Source organism: Mesoplodon bidens, assembly GCF_964165515.1.
Source record: "Mesoplodon bidens genome assembly, chromosome: 1".
NCBI lineage: Eukaryota > Metazoa > Chordata > Mammalia > Artiodactyla > Ziphiidae > Mesoplodon > Mesoplodon bidens.
Window position 1 is genome coordinate 54,770,097 of NC_138176.1, and position 19,595 is coordinate 54,789,691.

At 37.2% G+C, this 19,595-nt stretch overlaps 1 protein-coding gene across 1 annotated transcript in view; it reads right to left on the reverse strand.

Moving 5' to 3' along the window:
* The window catches only part of ZCCHC4 (zinc finger CCHC-type containing 4), a 61,048-nt gene extending 41,734 nt beyond the window's left edge, over positions 1-19,314 (reverse strand). The window contains 3 exon segments of the mRNA XM_081218551.1: positions 17,238-17,320; positions 18,283-18,401; positions 19,181-19,314. Coding sequence (XP_081074677.1) covers positions 17,238-17,320; positions 18,283-18,401; positions 19,181-19,307 — 329 coding nt within the window. The 5' untranslated portion in view covers positions 19,308-19,314.
* Positions 19,315-19,595: the final 281 nt, after the last annotated feature.

The window sequence follows — 19,595 nt, forward strand, 5'->3', positions numbered from 1 at the left end:
AGTATAAAAGATAATATACAAAATCAATTCTATTGCTACAGACTAGCAATAAATAATCAGAAACTGAAATGTGAAATATAACAGTTTAAAATAGCATTAAAAATATAAAATATTTAGGAATAAATCTGACAAGAGACATATAACCCCAGTACACTGAAAATTACAAAATGTCATATAGAGAAAAATTAAAGATGACTTAATAACTGGAGAGATATACCATGGCTATGGATTATAAAACTCAGTATTATTAAATGTCAATTCTTTCCAATTTTATCTATAAATTCAACATAATTTCAATTAAAATCTCAGCAGGACTTTTTGCAGATAATGGAAAACTGATTTTAAAAGGTTCAAAAGCCTGACCCTATTTCATATCATATTTAAAAACTAAGCAAGGACTTCCCTCCCAGTCCAGTGGTTAAGACTCCATACTTCCAATGCAGGGGGCATGGGTTCAATCCCTGGTCAGGGAATTAAGATTCCACATGCCATGCAGCACAGCCAAAAAAAAACAAGAAAAAAGAAAAAGAAAAACTAAGCCAAAATGGATCATAGACCTAAATCTAAGAGCTAAAACTATAAAACTTCTAGAAGAAAACACAGGAGAAAATAATAATGATTGGATTTGGCAAAGAAGGACTTAAAAAGCACAAAGTATAAAAAAAAACCCAATAAATTGGAAATCAAAATTTTAAACTTTTCTTCAAAAGACACCCTTATCGTAAGCCACAAAAGAAAAAATAAATTGGACTTAATCAAAATTAAAAACTTTTGTTTTTCAAGGGACACCACCAAGAAAGTGGAAAGACAACCCAAGAACAAGAAAATGTTTGCAAATCGTGTATCTGGTAAAGGAACAGCATCCATAATACATAAGAATACTTACAACTCAACAATAAAAAGAATTAGACCAACTAAAAAATGGCAAAGGAAGTGAATAGACATTTCTCCAAAGAAGATATACAAATAGCCAATAAGCACATGGAAAGATGTTCAACATCATTACCAATCAAAGGAAATGCAAATCAAAACCACAATGTGATACTACATCACACTTAATATGATGACTATAATTTAAAAAATAATAATAAGTGTTGTGTAGAATGGGGACAAACTGGAACCCCATAAATTGCTAGTGGGAATGTAAAATGATGCCGCTACTTTGGGAAACAGTTTGGTAAGGTTAAACACATTTATCATATGATCCAGCCACTCCACTCCTAGGTATTTACCTAAGAGAAATAAAAACATGAGTCCATACAAACCCTTATACACAAATGTTTGTAGCCGCTTTATTTGTAATAGGCAATAACTGGAGGCAACCTGAATGTCTACAAACAGGTGAAAATATATCCATACAACACAGTATTATTCAGGAATAAAAAGGAATAAACTAATGATACAAACACTTAAACATGGAAAAACATCAAAAATATTTATGCTAAGTAAAAGAAGCTAGACACACATCCCCTCAAAAAATACTATATACTGTATAATTCCTTTATGTAAAATTCTAGAAAATGCAAACTAATCTATAGTGACAGAAAGCAGATCAGTGGTTATCTGCGGCCTTTGGGGATGGAGGAATATAGGATAATGGTAGAGGAGGAAACTTTTGGGGGTACTGGATATGTTCATATTCTTAATTGTGGTGATGGTTTCATGAGTAGATGGTTTCACGTCAAAACTTATCAAACTGTAATTTTAAATACATGCAACTTATTGTACATAAATTATTGTACATCAGTAAAGCTGAAAAATGTGAGGAAAAAATGCTAATTTTCCCCTAACAACCCACATTCCTCCAGGGTGCCCATACACCCCTGTTTGCCCAGGACAGTCCCAGTTTACAACTGCTGTCCTGGAGTTCCATCTAGTTAGTGCCCCCTTTTACTCTCAGAAAGTATTCTGGTTTGGATTAAAATTATATGGGCACCCTACCTATAACTTCCATCATACTGTAAAAATTAAATCAAATTCAAAAAGTGCTATACCAAAAAGAATAATTTCAATTAACTAAAAAAACCTAAATTTTTAAAATACATGTTTTCATAGTGATATTAAAAATAAAAGAACAATGACCCTGATAAGTCAACTCTGTAAGTTGCTGGGGTACCGAATCATTATTCTGAAAACAGGCTGAAAACAAACAATAAGAGGGGAAGAATTAAACATTTATCTTGACTTCCCAGATGAACTGTAACACGGTTAAGTCAACAGTTGATGAACCAAAGTTCTTCTTTAAAGAATCGTAGCTAATAAATGCATGAGCGATGACAGGAATTTGTAAACCCTTATAACTCTAGGCAATGATCATCAATTACTGCTGAAATCATTAGAAGAAACAGTGACATAGCACTTTATAATGGATGGTATAGGCTGGCCTATACTTATATGACCTGAACACACAACCAATCTTATAACACACTAAGTGAATAGCCAGACATTATCTGCCTTTTGATGTGATATAAAAGGAAACAGACCACACAACTTACAGAAGAGTGTTGCTCCTAAAACTGAACTTGATTCTGGGGATGCCTCTACTTTCCAAGAACTACAGGGGATAGAATAAATGTTAGCTGACACTATAGGATGCAATCAACCAAATTCAGAATATGGAAATTTCTATCAGACAAATGACTGTTTCTTCAATGAATAAAAGATTAAAGATATCAACCAATTGCCATGTGTAAAGCCTCTTTGGATCCTGATTTGAACAGACCAATTATAAACTGGCATTTAAGAGGCAACCAGAGAAACACTGAACACTAACTGCATGCTACGTAACGTTAAAAAACTGTTTATGTTTTAGGTATTTTAATAGTATTGTGATCATGTTTTTTTTTAAGGCCTTATCTCTTAAGATACATAGAGAAGTGTTTCCAGGTAGAACTATATAATGTTCAGATTGGAGGTTGGGGTACAGGATACAGGGGAAACAAAATTAGCCTCGTACTGATGACTGATGAAGCTGGGTGTGGGTGCAGGAGGTTCTTAGTATACTGTTCTCTCTGCTCTTGTGTATGCTTGAAATTTTCCTAAATAAAAGGTATTAAGAAGTACTTTAAAGGAAAGGGAAGAGTTAAACTCAAAGAAAACAAAGACAACTCCAGAAGATCACTAAGCAAGAACTCGGCCCTAAGATCATGTGAGACTTGGTTTTTCATTCTTTGGCAATAGGGACATAATCTGGGAAATTTCTCAGAACTCAAGAACATGAGTTTCCAGTTTGAAAGGATTTACCTAACACCAAGTAAAATAAAATAAAACAGACTTACATCAGATAGATCATCATGACATGTGATAGAATAAAGATTAGAATAAAGATTCTAAATAACTGACAGAGGGATTAAACAAGTCACAAGTCACACATAAGAGATCAAGAATGAACTTGCTGAACTTGAACTTCTCAACAGCTATAATGAAGACAGAAGAAAATGGAGCACTGCCTTCCAAACCCTGAAGGAAAGATATTCCCAATCTAGAATTCTATCATCTGTATAGGTTATAAATCAAGTATCAGCATAAAGGTATTTTCAGAAATATAAGATCTCAAAATATTTACTTCCTTTTAAGCATTCAGGAAAAAGATCAAGTCAACTGTTGGGTGGTCAAAATCAAACTGGTCCCAGATATCTACAGTACCTACTTAACTCTAGAACAGTGCTCCACAAAGAGGGCCATGCACTGGAGCTGGCTGCCAAATGTTTCCAGTTCCTGATGAGACAAAGACAGACATCCAGAGTACGTGTTTTGAAACTTTTATACCAATTAGACAGAGTACTTTTAGGTCTGTTCAATCTAATAATAAAAAATGTGGGCTTGTATTTTGTATGTCTTCTCTTTTTTTCATTTTATTTTCTAGTTATTTATTTCTATTATATTTACAGAAGTATCTGATCTCAGTGGACTAGAAATAAAAATAAAAACATATAACAAGCAAACAAGCAAAAGACTGACCCTTTAACACAGATCATTTAAGAAGTACTGCTCTGGAGGACATGAAGCAATCCTGCAAAGTTCCCAAGTAAAACATACACCCAAATAATTTTATACTTAAGTACCGTGCCATTCAAGAATAAAGGAGTTACACAGACATAAAAAACAAACTTATGGTTACTACAAGGGAAAGGTGGGTGGGGAGAGATAAATTAGGAGTTTGGGACTAGCAGATACACACTACTGTATATAAAACAGAAGTAACAAAGTCCTACTGTATAGCACAGGAAACTACATTCAACATGTTCTAATAAACTATAATGGAGAAGAATCTGAAAAAGAATATATAACTGAACATATATATATATATATATATATAGAGAGAGAGAGAGAGAGAGAGAGAGAGAGAGAGAACCGAATCACTTTGCTGTACACCAGAAATTAACACAACATTGTGAATTAAACAATACTTCAATTTAAAAAATATATATGTAAAAGAAAAAATAAAGAGATCAAATTTCTACTTTTCAAAAAAAAAAGAATAAAGGAATTAAATATTTCTGGACTTGGAAGAACTCAGGTTATATAGTTATATTACCTGGATCCTTCATGAAGAACCTCCTGGACAGCTGGATGCCAAGGAGAAAGGGCAACCATTACAAATGGGAACATTTCTGAAAGCTCAAGGACAAATTTCTCCAAGAAGATGAAACCAATAGATTATGCTACATTTGAATGTTCTGAAAGGATTCAGACAACAGGCAGAGAGTTTGCAGTTGAATCACTTCTGAAGCACATAAATAATTAAGCAAATAGTCACTATAACAACAAATAAATTCAAAACTGTTATTAACTAGGAGGAAAATAAAAAGCTGTGTAGGAAAGAAGTTATTATGATTTATATATTTTTATATAAATGGAATCATACAATAGCCACAGATATTTTGATTTAAATTTTTTTGATTAATAAAAGCCTTTTAAAAAAATTAAAACTGCTAGAGGATGGATTTCAGCCAAATAGGAGATGAGTGCAGAAACTACAAATAGGAGATGAGTGCAGAAACTACAGCAAAGGGGCTATCAGTCAGCACTAAATCTATTTGACCACAGACTAAAAACAGAAAAAATATGGGTATTACAGTTAGAGTACAAAATGTAAATAATATAAAACCAAATAAAACTGGTATGGGAAGAGGAAGGGAAAGGGAAATCAAAAAGTATATTGATTTTCTCATATTTTAGAGCCATCGGCCAAAAGATATAATTTAAAACTGAAAAACCAAGTAAAAGAGCTATAAGCAATATTCAAAGGCATAAAGGTTAACCCTAAAAAGAAATAACCAACTAAAATCAGATAGTAATTGAGCCCAAGTGCCACAACTACTGAAGCTTGTGCATCTAGAGCCTGTGCTCTGCAACAAGAGAAGCCACCCAATGAGAAGCCTGTGAACTGCAAGGAAGAGTAGCCCCCGCTTGCCGCAACTAGAGAAAAGCCCGCACGCAGCAACAAAGACCCAAGGCAGCCAAAAATAAAAATTAATTAATTAATTTAAAAAATTATTAATAAAAAAATCAGATAGTAATTATAGATAAGGAAAGAGAGATAAGGAAGAAGAAACATATTAAGTAATCATTTCTCATTTTTAGATCAAGGAAGGCAATCTAAAAAAAAAAGAATTAAATATGGTTTAAAGAGTTACAAAGGCAACCATTAGAACAAAAATACAGAAGAAACACGCATTAAAAAAAGAAAAACAGGGCTTCCCTGGTGGCGCAGTGGTTGAGAGTCCACCTGCCGATGCAGGGGACACGGGTTTGTGCCCCAGTCTGCGAAGATCCCACATGCTGCGGAGCAGCTGGGCCCGTGAGCCATGGCCGCTGAGCCTGCACGTCCGGAGCCTGTGCTCCACAACGGGAGAGGCCACAACAGTGAGAGGCCCGTGTATCGCCAAAAAAAAAAGAAAAACAAACACAGACCATAGAGTGAAAGAGCATAAAAAGAAGCAATAAAAATAATATAACAAAACTAAGACCAAGCATACCTGTCATATCCGCTATGAAAACGGGCTAAACCCACCCATTAAAAGAAAGCCTGGGGACTTTCCTGGTGGCACAGTGGTTAGGAATCCACCTGCCAATGCAGGGGACACAGGTTTGAGTCCTGGTCTGGGAAGACCCCACATGCCACGGAGCAACTAAGCCCGTGAGCCACAACTACTGAGCCTGCGCTCTAGAGCCCGCGAGCCACAACTACTGAGCCCGCATGCCATAACTACTGAAGCCCGCAAACCTAGAGCCCACGCTCCGCAACGAGAGAAGCCACCACAATGAGAAGCCCACTCACCTCAACGAGGTAGTAGCAGTAGCTCCTGCTTGCCGCAATTAGAGAAAAGCCCACGCGCAGCAACAAAGACCCAACGCAGCCAAAAATAAAACAAATAAATAAATTAATTTAAAAAAAAAAAGAAAGCCTGTCAGATTGGATCACAAAGCAAAATCCAATCACTTCTAAGATGCAAACATTTTCACATTTTAGCATCTAGGATATTGAGACATGATTTATAACTGCCATCAGCCAGACTGTAGGTGGAGTGTCACTGCCATTATCCTATGACTCAGTCCCAAAACACAAAGTTATTGTACATGGACTCAGGGACCAAAACAGAGGAATGGAGCAGAAGCACACTTTTGATATTAGAGAAGTAAATAGTTGTCATTGAATGAATGATGAAAACAATCAACGGCTTTATAGGAAAAAGGAGAAAGGAAGCTCCCCAAATAGATAATGCTGTGTCAGCTTCTGCTACTTAAATACGGTCAAAAGGACTGCCTATCACACACCAAGTGAAGCCAACTGAAGGCAGCAGAAGCTGCAAAATCACCAGGAAGAGATGAAAGTTCAAAGCGAGGGGCTAGTGTGGCAATTCACTCACTACATGGGACTATCTTAAGGCACTAAGTTTAATTATTTTTAAATGAAGGAAAAAAAGAACAATGCTAAATGAACCTCCACTAGTGTATTTTGTGCCTGGTCAAAACTGTCCTTCAGAAAGCTTTCATTGCTAGTTTATTAACCTTCTCTTGACAAAAGATCAACTGAGATCTTGTGCATATTTCTATTCAAAATTATATCATTATCATTCAACTGTATGGCTTTAAATGTAACATTCAGACACAAGGGATTTTTCTTAAGTTTGGTAGGAAGAACTTGAGACTCTCAGGAACTAAGGATTACTCAGTGCTCCTTCCTCATTTGTACTTACTACACATAACCAGGGGGGAGAAGAAATTCATTCTGCTGCATGGCTCAGCATGACTCACAAATTGCAGGCTAGCATTTTGAAATGTCATTTTTATTGATCTCCATTTGATGTTCCATTTGACTTTCTGGGAGTAGACAAATTATGTTTATGGCATTTCCCTAATAGAAGACCTTGAAAATCTGAGTTTAAATGAGCTCTGAAAAAAAAACATAACCGAATGAAATATCAACTAAACAAAACTATCAGGATGCACATAAATTAATGCTGATTTTAGCATTAAAATATATCTTCCCTAAGACTTCAGCGGTCACGATAAAGATGTCAACATACTACATAATAGAATAACACATTTCAGGGCATAACAGGCAGCTAAAAACTATAAGGAAAGTCAAGTCTCAGGCACAAAATGTAAATCTGTCAACTGAACACATATGAAATATAAGGCATGGTTGAAATTAGAAAAATGAATATCAAATCCTATTCTGTAGAACCTAGAAGTCTGTGCAGCACTGCCAGTTCCATAATAAAAATCAAGTAAGAAAGGTCAATTTATCTCAATAGCCACCATTATTCCTTTCTAATAATTTCAAAACTAAATCAGTCAATGAAAAGCTATTGTTATGTCACAGTAGCAGATAAAAAGTTTGCTTTATAGAATAGGTATAATGTTTTAATGCATTTTAACACTTTCAAATATAGTAGTTATTTAATGATAACATAAATGAGTTGTATAAAGTTAAATTAGAAAACAATTATAATCTCAAGCAACAGTACATCATCCTTACATCCGTTTACACACAAGAATAATCTGCCAGTCTCAAGCTGAAGACACACTAAGAGAGTAAGTAATTAATAACATAGAAGAGGTAATTTAGTAAGCCTTTGGTTTTAAAAAGGCAAAATTTTTAATTTTGAGAAATGACTGATTTCAAACTTTTCACTCTTGTCGAAAGCATGTAAGAAAGCATAAGAGCATCAACTATAAAGTGATCCAGTGAAATCAGTGATATTACATTTCAAAAGCAAAAACTTTTACCCATCCTCCAAAACCTGTTCGAATACTATATCCTTAAACTGAATTGATCAGCTAAGGCACAAGTTAGCTGTAAAGCTTCTGACCTTCCAGAGTACTAAATCTTTTCTATGAATACTGTCAACACAAAACATTCTTCTTTTGTACTGTATTATGTTTAAATATATCTCAACTCCATTACTGGCATTTTAAGTTCTTTTTGAACCCTCAACAAAGAATGAATAAATGACTGGATGGATGGAATGGATGGAGGCTTGGACAACAAAATCTGAGGTTTGGGGTCACAGATGATTTCGGATGTTGAAAATGACTTTATTAAGACATGCTCTCAAGAATCAGCACTAAATAACAGATGAAATTATGGCCCCCAAGAAATAACCTTTTGAAAATTCTTTAATATTCCATAGTCTAGCCAGTGTTTTAAAATTCTAATTAACATGAAATGTGAATTTCAAAAATTCTTCAGTATCAAAAACCATGCTCTGGTCGTACAAAGACTTGCACAGTGGTTTAGCTCCAGACTAAAATCTTATTACGCAAGGAAAGAAGATCATCTAAATTTTCTTATAGAGTGTAACTGCATCACCAATATCCTTATGTAATAATATGAAGTACATGCTTATCAGCTAAAAGTGATACGGCAGAGTACAAAACTATGTCCACATGATGACCACAATCTTGTACAACAAACCTTTGCATAGGAAAAAAGGCCAGAAGGAAGACTACAAAATGACCAAGGTGATGGGTTCAAAGGGAGAAACCATTAGTGATATATTTCTTTCTGTATCTTCAATATTCTATCTCATTATAATAACCTCATAATAATATATCTCTATATAACTCTTTGTTTTATATCCTTATATCTCCTTAAATTAAATCACTACACATCATATATTAATTACTATCTGCTTATATGCTTAAAAATACTGTTTTAGAATCTGGGAGACATAAGTTTGAGTCACTGCTCATTCATTCTAACAGTATGAAGTTGATGAAGTTACTTAACTTCTCAATTTTCTCATCAAAGTAAACCATCTTGGCAGGGTTTAAACAATATATCATGGAAAACACCTCGCATAGTGCCTAGCTCAGTGGTGCTCAATTTACATTAATTCCTTTTTCTACATTTTTTGTTGTTGATTTAATTCCCATAAATTAAGTAGACTTAATCACTGATTAAGTACTGCAGTTAAGGGGCAATCAAGTTATCTCAAGAAAAGCCTCCCCTATCAAAGGACTTTAAAAGCTACTAAGAAGCTCAAAAAGACAATTTTAACAGATCGCAGTATTCCTTTACACTTAGCCTAGATATGACCTCAGAATCCTTCTAAACACAGCAGCCCAGGTATCCAGCAGGAGTTATCATGAGAGTGAAAACCTATTTGTCATCAGCAACCCAGACAGAGGCTTCTTAAGAAGTCTCTCCCAGCACACAGAACACAACACCTATAACAAAGGAGAGGGATGAATTCTTTTCACAAGTTTGCCAAAAAATTAAATCTATGACTCAATTCCAGTTCACCGAATAAAACATTTTAAAAATGCAGATTTTTAGGGACTTCCCTGGCAGTCCAGTGGTTACGACTTCGCCTTCCAATGCTGGGGGTGCAGGTTCAATCCCTGGTCAGGGTGCTAAGATCCCACATGCCTCACAGACAAAAAACCAAAACATAAAACAGAAGCAATATTGTAACAAATTCAATAAAGACTTTAAAAATGGTCCATAGCAAAAAAAAACTTAAAAAAAAATAAATAAAAATAAATAGACAAAATGCAAGAAACAGTTAACAAGGACCTAGAAGAACTAAAGATGAATCAAGCATCGATTAAAAACACAATAAATGAAATGAAAAATACTCTAGATGGGATCAATAGCAGAATAACTGAGGCAGAAGAACGGATAAGTGAGGTGGAAGATAAAATAGTGGAAATAACTGAGGCAGAGCAAAATAAAGAAAACAGAATGAAAAGAACAGAGGACAGTCTCAGAGACCTCTGGGACAACATTAAACGCACCAACATTCGAATTATAGGGGTTCCAGAAGAAGAAGAGAAAAAGAAAGGGACTGAGAAAATATTTGAAGAGATTATAGTTGAAAACTTCCCTAATATGGGAAAGGAAATAGTTAATCAAGTCCAGGAGGCACAGAGAGTCCCATACAGAATAAATCCAAGGAGAAATACGCCAAGACACATATTAATCAAACTGTCAAAAACTAAACACAAAGAATCATATTAAAAGCAGCAAGGGAAAAACAACAAATAACACACAAGGGTATCCCCATCAGGATAACAGCTGATCTCTCAGCAGAAACTCTACAAGCCAGAAGGGAGTGGCAGGACATAATTAAAGTGATGAAGGAGAAAAACCTGCAACCAAGATTACTCTACCCAGCAAGGATCTCATTCAGATTTGATGGAGAAATTAAAACGTTTACAGACAAGCAAAATCTGAGAGAGTTGAGCACCACCAAACCAGCTTTACAACAAATGCTAAAGGAACTTCTCTAGGCAAGAAACACAGCAGAAGGAAAAGACCTACAATAACGAACCCAAAACAATTAAGAAAATGGGAATAGGAACATACATATCAATAATTACCTTAAATGTAAATGGACTAAATGCTCCCACCAAAAGACACAGAGTGGCTGAATGGATACAAAAACAAGACCCATATATATGCTGTCTACAAGAGACCCACTTCACACCTAGAGACACATACAGACTGAAAGTAAGGGGATGGAAAAAGATATTCCATGCAAATGGAAACCAAAAGAAAGCTGGAATAGCAATTCTCATATCAGACAAAATAGACTTTAAAATAAAGACTACTAGAAGAGACAAAGAAGGACACTACATAATGATCAAGGGATCGATCCAAGAAGAAGATATAACTATTGTAAATATTTATGCACCCAACATAGGAGCACCTCAATACATAAGGCAAATACTAACAGCCATAAAAGGAGAAATCGACAGTAACACAATCATCAGGGGACTTTAACACCCCACTTTCACCAATGGACAGATCATCCAAAATGAAAATCAATAAGGAAACACAAGCTTTAAATGATACATTAAACAAGATGGACTTAATTGATATTTATAGGACATTCCATCCAAAAACAACAGAATACACATTTTTCTCAAGTGCTCATGGAACATTCTTCAGGATAGATCATATCTTGGGTCACAAATCAAGCCTTGGTAAATTTAAGGAAATTGAAATTGTATCAAGTATCTTTTCTGACCACAATGCTATGAGACTAGATATCAATTACAGGAAAAGAGCTGTAAAAAATACAAACACATGGAGGCTAAACAATACACTACTTAATAACCAAGTGATCTCTGAAGAAATCAAAAAGGAAATTAAAAAATACCTAGAAACAAATGACAATGGAGACACGAGGACCCAAAACCTATGGGATGCAGCAAAAGCAGTTCTAAGAGGGAAGTTTATAGCAATACAATCCCACCTTAAGAAACAGGAAACATCTCAAATAAACAACCTAACCTTGCACCTAAAGCAATTAGAGAAAGAAGAACAAAAACATCCCAAAGTTAGCAGAAGGAAAGAAATCATAAAAATCAGATCAGAAATAAATGAAAAAGAAATGAAGGAAATGATAGCAAAGATCAATAAAACTAAAAGCTGGTTCTTTGAGAAGATAAACAAAATTGATAAACCATTAGCCAGACTCATCAAGAAAAAAAGGGAGAAGACTCAAATCAATAGAATTAGAAATGAAAAAGGAGAAGTAACAACTGACACTGCAGAAATACAAAAGATCATGAGAGATTACTACAAGCAACTCTGTGCCAATAAAATGGATAACCTGGAAGAAATGGACAAATTCTTAGAAATGCACAACCTGCCAAGAATGGATCAGGAAGAAATAGAAAATATGAACAGACCAATCACAAGCTCTGAAATTGAAACTGTGATAAAAAATTTTCCAACAAACAAAAGCCCAGGACCAGATGGCTTCACAGGCGAATTCTATCAAGCATTTAGAGAAGAGCTAACACCTATCCTTCTCAAACTCTTCCAAAATATAGCAGAGGGAGGAACACTCCCAAACTCATTCTACGAGGCCACCATCACCTTGATACCAAAACCAGACAAGGATGTCACAAAGAAAGAAAACTACAGGCCAGTATCACTGATGAACATAGATGCAAAAATCCTCAACAAAATACTAGCAAACAGAATCCAACAGCACATTAAAAGGATCATACACCATGATCAAGTGGGGTTTATTCCAGGACTGCAAGGATTCTTCAATAGAAGCAAATCACTCAACGTGATACACCTTATTAAAAAATTGAAGGAGAAAAACCATATGATCATCTCAATAGATGCAGAGAAAGCTTTCGACAAAATTCAACACCCATTTATAATAAAAAACCTGTAGAAAGTAGGCATAGAGGGAACTTTCCTCAACATAATAAAGGCCATATATGACAAACCCACAGCCAGCATCGTCCTCAATAGTGAAAAACTGAAACCATTTCCACTAAGATTAGGAACAAGACAAGGTTGCCCACTCTCACCACTCTTATTCAACATAGTTTTGGAAGTTTTAGCCACAGCAATCAGAGAAGAAAAGGGAATAAAAGGAATCCAAATCGGAAAAGAAGAAGTAAAGCTGTCAGTGTTTACAGATGACATGATACTATACATAGAGAATCCTAAAGATGCTACCAGAAAACTACTAGAGCTAATCAATGAATTTGGTGAAGTAGCAGGATACAAAATTAATGCACAGAAATCTTTGGCATTCCTATATACTAATGATGACAAATCTGAAAGTGAGATCAAGGAAACACTCCCATTTACCATTGCAACAAAAAGAATAGAATATCTAGGAATAAACCTACCTAAGGAGACAAAAGACCTGTATGCAGAAAATTATAAGACACTGATGAAAGAAATTAAAGATGATACAAATAGATGGAGAGATGTACCATGTTCTTGGATTGGAAGAATCAACATTGTGAAAATGACTCTACTACCCAAAGCAATCTACAGATTCAATGCAATCCCTATCAAACTACCACTGGCATTTTTCACAGAACTAGAACAAAAAATTTCACAATTTGTATGGAAACACAAAACACCCCGAATAGCCAAAGCAATATTGAGAAAGGAAAACGGAGCTGGAGGAATCATGCTCCCTGACTTCATACTATAGTACAAAGCTACAGTAATCAAGACAGTATGGTACTGGCGCAAAAACAGAAAGATAGATCAATGGAACAGGATAGAAAGCCCAGAGATAAACCCATGCACATATGGTCACCTTATCTTTGATAAAGGAGGCAGGAATGTACAGTGGAGAAAGGACAGTCTCTTCAATAAGTGGTGCTGGGAAAACTGGACAGGGACATGTAAAAGTATGAGATTAGATCACTCCCTAACACCATACACAAAAATAAGCTCAAAATGGATTAAAGACCTAAAGGCCAGAAACTATCAAACTCTTAGAGGAAAACATAGGCACAACACTCTATGACATAAATCACAGCAAGATCCTTTTTGACCCACCTCCTAGAGAAATGGAAATAAAGACAAAAATAAACACATGGGACCTAATGAAACTTAAAAGCTTTTGCACAGCAAAGGAAACCATAAACAAGACCAAAAGACAACCCTCAGAATGGGAGAAAATATTTGCAAATGAAGCAACTGACAAAGGATTAATCTCCAAAATTTATAAGCAGCTCATGCAGCTCAATAACAAAAAAACAAACAACCCAATCCAAAAATGGGCAGAAGACCTAAATAGACATTTCTCCACAGAATATATACAGACTGCCAACAAACACATGAAAGGATGCTCAACATCTTTACTCATTAGAGAAATGCAAATCAAAACTACAATGAGATATGATCTCACACCAGTCAGAATGGCCATCATCAAAAAATCTAGAAACAATAAATGCTGGAGAGGGTGTGGAAAAAAGGGAACACTCTTGCACTGCTGGTGGGAATGTGAATTGGTACAGCCATTATGGAGAACAGTATGGAGGTTCCTTAAAAAACTACAAATAGAACTACTATATGACCCAGCAATCCCACTACTGGGCATATACCCTGAGAAAACCATAATTCAAAAAGAGTCATGTACCAAAATGTTCATAGCAGCCCGGAGATGGAAACAACCTAAGTGTCCATCATCGGATGAATGGATAAAGAAGATGTGGCACATATATACAATGGAATATTACTCCGCCATAAAAAGAAATGAAATTGAGCTATTTGTAATGAGGTGGATGGACCTAGAGTCTGTCATACAGAGTGAAGTAAGTCAGAAAGAGAAAGACAAATACTGTATGCTGACACATATATATGGAATTTAAGAAAAAATATCATGAAGAACATAGGAGTAAGACAGGAATAAAGACACAGATCTACTAGAGAATGGACTTGAGGATATGGGGAGGGGGAAGGGTAAGCTGTGACAAAGCGAAAGAGTGGCATGGACATATATACACTACCAAACGTAAGGTAGATAGCTAGTGGGAAGCAGCCGCATAGCACAGGGAGATCAGCTCGGTGCTTTGTGACCGCCTGAAGGGGTGGGATAGGGAGGGTGGGAGGGAGACGCAAAAGGGAGGGGATATGGGAACATATGTATATGTATAACTGATTAACTTTGTTAAAAGAAATAATAAATAGTGTTTAAAAAAAAAAAAAACAGTCAGATGACATCATGTAAATGGGTTTCAAACACATAAATATCATAAATATATTTGATTTGAGAAAGTTTAGTAATAAAATGTGCAAGTTACTTAGTCTATCCATAAATAAATAAATAAATAAATAATAAATAAATAAATAAAAAATTGGCGTACGACCAAAAAAAAAAAAAAAAGCAGCAGTGAGAGGCCCTCGTACCGCAAAAACAAACAAACAAAAAATTGGGCTTCCCTGGTGGCGCAGTGCTTGAGAGTCCACCTGCCAATGCAGGGGACATGGGTTCGTGCCCCGGTCCAGGAAGATCCCACATGCCGCAGAGTGGCTGGGCCTGTGAGCCATGGCCGCTGATCCTGCGCGTCCGGAGCCTGTGCTCCGCAACGGGAGAGGCCACAACAGTAAGAGGCCCGCATACCGCAAAATAATAATAATAATAATAAATAATAAATAAATAAATTTTTTAATATATTTAAAAACAGATGTTTACAGCTTTTAAAAGTTTTTGTTTGTTTGTTTGGTTTAGTATTTCAAAAAGGAAGATTACAGTAAATCTTCATGAGATTGGATTTGTCAATGGATTCTTAGCTATGCAAAAGCACAAGCAACAACAACAAAAAAATTGAAAGCCAGACTTCATCAAGGTTAAAAACGCTTGTGTATCAAAGGACATCATTGAGAAAGTGAAAAGACAATCTACAGAATGAGAGAAAATATTTTCAAATCATCTGATAAGAGTGTAGTATCTAGAACATATAAAGAACTCCTGCAGCTCAACTACAAAAAGACAAATGACCTTATTAAAAATGGACAAGGGACTTGAATAGACATTTCTCCAAGAAGATATACAAATGGCCAAAAAGCATATGAAAAGATGGTCAACATAATTAATAATGAGGGAAATGAAAATCAAAACTACAATGACATACCACTTCACAACTGCTAGGATGGCTATAATCAAAAAAACAGAAGACAGGGGCTTCCCTGGTGGCGCAGTGGTTGAGAATCTGCCTGCCAATGCAGGGGACACGGGTTCGAGCCCTGGTCTGGGAAGATCCCACATGCCGCGGAGCAGCTGGCCCCGTGAGCCACAATTACTGAGCCTGCGTGTCTGGAGCCTGTGCTCTGAAACAAGAGAGGCCGCGATAGTGAGAGGCCCGTGCAGTGCGATGAGGAGTGGCCCCCACTTGCCACAACTAGAGAAAGCCCTCTCACAGAAACAAAGACCCAACACAGCCAAAAATAAATAAATTAAAAAAAAAAAAAAAACAGAAGATAATATGTGTTGGCAAGGACAGAGAGAAATTGGAACCCTCATACACTGCTGATGGGGATGTTAAATGATGCAGCCACTGAAGAAAACAGGTTGGTAGTTCCTCAGAAAACGAAGCATAGTATTATCATATTATCCAGTAATTCCACTCCTAGGTATATATGCAAAAGAAATGAAAACAGGGGCTCAAACAGATATCTATACACCAACATGTACTGAGTATTATTCACAATAGCCAAAAGGTGGAAACACCTGAGTGTCCACTGATGGATGAATGGATAAACAAGATGTGGTACAGGGACTTCCCTGGTGGCACAGTAGTTAAGAAACTGCCTGCCAGTGCAGGGGACAGAGGTTTGAGCCCTGGTCCGGGAAGATACCACATGCCACAGAGCAACTAAGCCCATGTGCCACAACTACTGAGCCTGCGCTCTAGAGCCCGCAAGCCACAACTACTGAGCCCCCATGCCTAGAGCCTGTGCGCTGCAACTAGAGAAAGCCCGCATGCAGCAACGAAGACCCAACGCAGCCAAAAACTAAATAAATAAATTTATAAAAATAAAAAGATATGGTACATGGATACAAAGGAATATCATTCAGCCATAAAAAGGATGAAGTTCTGATACATACGACAACATGAATGAGCCTTGAAAACACAACGCTAAGTGAAATAAGCCAGACACAAAAGGACAAATATTGATGATTCCACTTATCTGAGGTACCCAGAACGGTCAAATCACAGAGACAAAAAGTAGATTAGAGGTTACCAGGGATGGGAGGAAGGTGGAATGGGGAGTTATTGCTTACCGGTGACAGAATTTGTTTGGGGTGATGAAAAAGTTTGGAAACAGATAGTGGTGATAGTTGCACAACACTGTTAATGTAATTAATGTCACTAAACTGGCAAATGTTATCTTATATATATTTTTTACCACAATAAAAAGAAATTAATTACTGAAAGTAAACTTAAAGGCACTGAAGGAAAAAATAACAATAGGATAATAAATGAAAATGACACGGCATCAGTACCTTTCCACACACTGCAAACGGGATAAAGGAGGCTGACATCTTCGGTTATGAGCTTCTCGGGCAGCAAGTCTGGCTCCTGACAACTGAAACAGAGTACAAAATAAACTTAATAAACCATCAAACTTGCTACTATCCTAGAAAAACTGGTATCACATTCTGCCATCAAAAGGCCAGAAATTCGAGCAACTAGGCCAGAAATTCGAGCAACTCTAAGCTGTAAACAAGCATTCATTCCACAGGAAAACAAAACACATTAACCTGGGAAAATTCTAGAGCAGTTTGAAACAATAACCAACATATTAAACCACTGAGGGATTAATTCACAGATAGTGATCTTAACGAGTCTACAGAAGAGTGGCATACAGACTTCCAACAAACCTAACAAAGCTGAAAGCTTTCTAGTCAAAACTTTCAGGGCTTCCCTGGTGGCGCAGTGGTTGAGAGTCCACCTGCCGATGCAGGGGACACGGGTTCGTGCCCCGGTCCGGGAGGATCCCACATGCCACGGAGAGGCTGGGCCCGTGAGCCATGGCCGCTGAGCCTGAGCCTGTGCTCCGCAACGGGAGAGGCCACAACAGTGAGAGGTCCGTGTACCGCAAAAAAAAAAAAAAAAAAAAAACTTTCAGAAACTTTAATTGGAGCTGAGTCCAAGAGAATTCCAAGCTCATAACTGTATCTCTAAGTGCCTTCATCAGTCATGCAGTAGCGGAATAGGAGATGGTCAATGCAAATGCTTCCCAAAGTGTTTTTCTAAAGCACTTCCTGGAATGATAATGACCTGCACTCTTTAGGGAGAAATCTGTATTGGCAAAACCAATACTAACACCTCAGAAAGCCTTAAAGGGAACTCAGACTTTGAGACAGTAGTTTAAGACATCAGTAATCAGAGTTAAGTTCAGAGTAAAATATAAACTCCAGTCTCTCAAATCAAAAAACATGGTATCTTCATCTCTTAAGAGATTTATCTCATATATTCTCAATGAAATGTCACAGACATCAACAATTAAAAAAAATATATATATATATATCCAAAAAGTTGATATACCTTTTCATCTTCCCATTGAAAAAAATTACATTCTTTTCTATCTCTACAAGCTGAGCAGGCATAAAACCTCCGTGTTTCTTCTTTCCCTTGGTTCGCCTTTACAAACAGAAGAGTGGGTCCTAGTTCCAGAATAGGAAAAAATAAGTCAAACAGTCATCTACCTCAAGTTCCTAGTTTTCATCGCCTTTAAATAAAATTTGTTTCAGTTTTATGCACAATTTGTCACAATTAAATGCACTACTCTGTTTAATAATATTTTTTCCCCCCAAAGTCACAACATTCAGGCAAAGACTACTTAAGAAATAAATTTTGAAAACTGGTCTCTCCAGAAAGAAAATGCTATTGTCAGTACAGTTGCAGTCCACATGGTGAACGGCCTGGGTCCTGACACAACAAAGACGGAGTCCAAACAACTGAGCATTCTGCCACCTCCGCTCAGTTATCCTTTCAGTGAAAATCTGAGCTTTTAGAGCTGGACACACTCTCTCTCCGCAAGAAAAAATGGGTCTAGTTAAGCAAGAATTCATTCTATCGTGCTCCCTAACGTTTTTTTAAGTTTAATGGAAAAGACAGTAAAACAACAAATGAAATCTTCAAGTACTTGGCAACGGGAATTACTGAATAACACATATCCTTTTTGCCTAGCCTCTGCCTCGTCCCTTCAAAAAACATGTAACAGCCGTAAAGCCAAAACCACAACAGTGGGGACTTTCTATGACGGTTTCTTAAGTAAGTGGAAAACCACAATTTCCCGAGGAAGGAGCGTTTTCTAGATATCACACTCGGTGGGAGAGAGAGGGGCATCTGGATCCGGGAGCCCTAAAAGCCCACGGCACATTCAGGCTCACCCACGCCCCTTGGCTCCCGACAGCCAGGCTGAGCCCAGACGCGGACCCACCGTGAGGGCACAGTGGGGCGGGCGGGGCGGGATCGGAGGAAACCACCACCTCGACTCCCGAGTTCCCCTGGCGACCCGAGCTCCCCTCTGCCTCTACGGCTCCAAGTCGCTCCCTGGGCGCCGCCATCTTCCCGCCGCCGTCCCGAAAGCCTCAGTCCGAACCAAAGAGGCTGAGAAAGAGCGCCGCCATGACCCGCCGTGACTCAGAGCGCCCCCTATCCCCTAGGAGGAGCTTCGGCCACTGGGGCAGAGGTCACGTCCCGAAACCCAACTTCTGCTGGAATGTCTGAGAAAGAAGCCGTAAGAGTTCCATGTTGTCATCTCAGTGATTTCTCATGTATCTGAGGGGTTCAGCTCTCTAATCTTACCTGAGCTGAGTCATGTGTCTAGTGACCGGCTGATCTACGTTCACCTT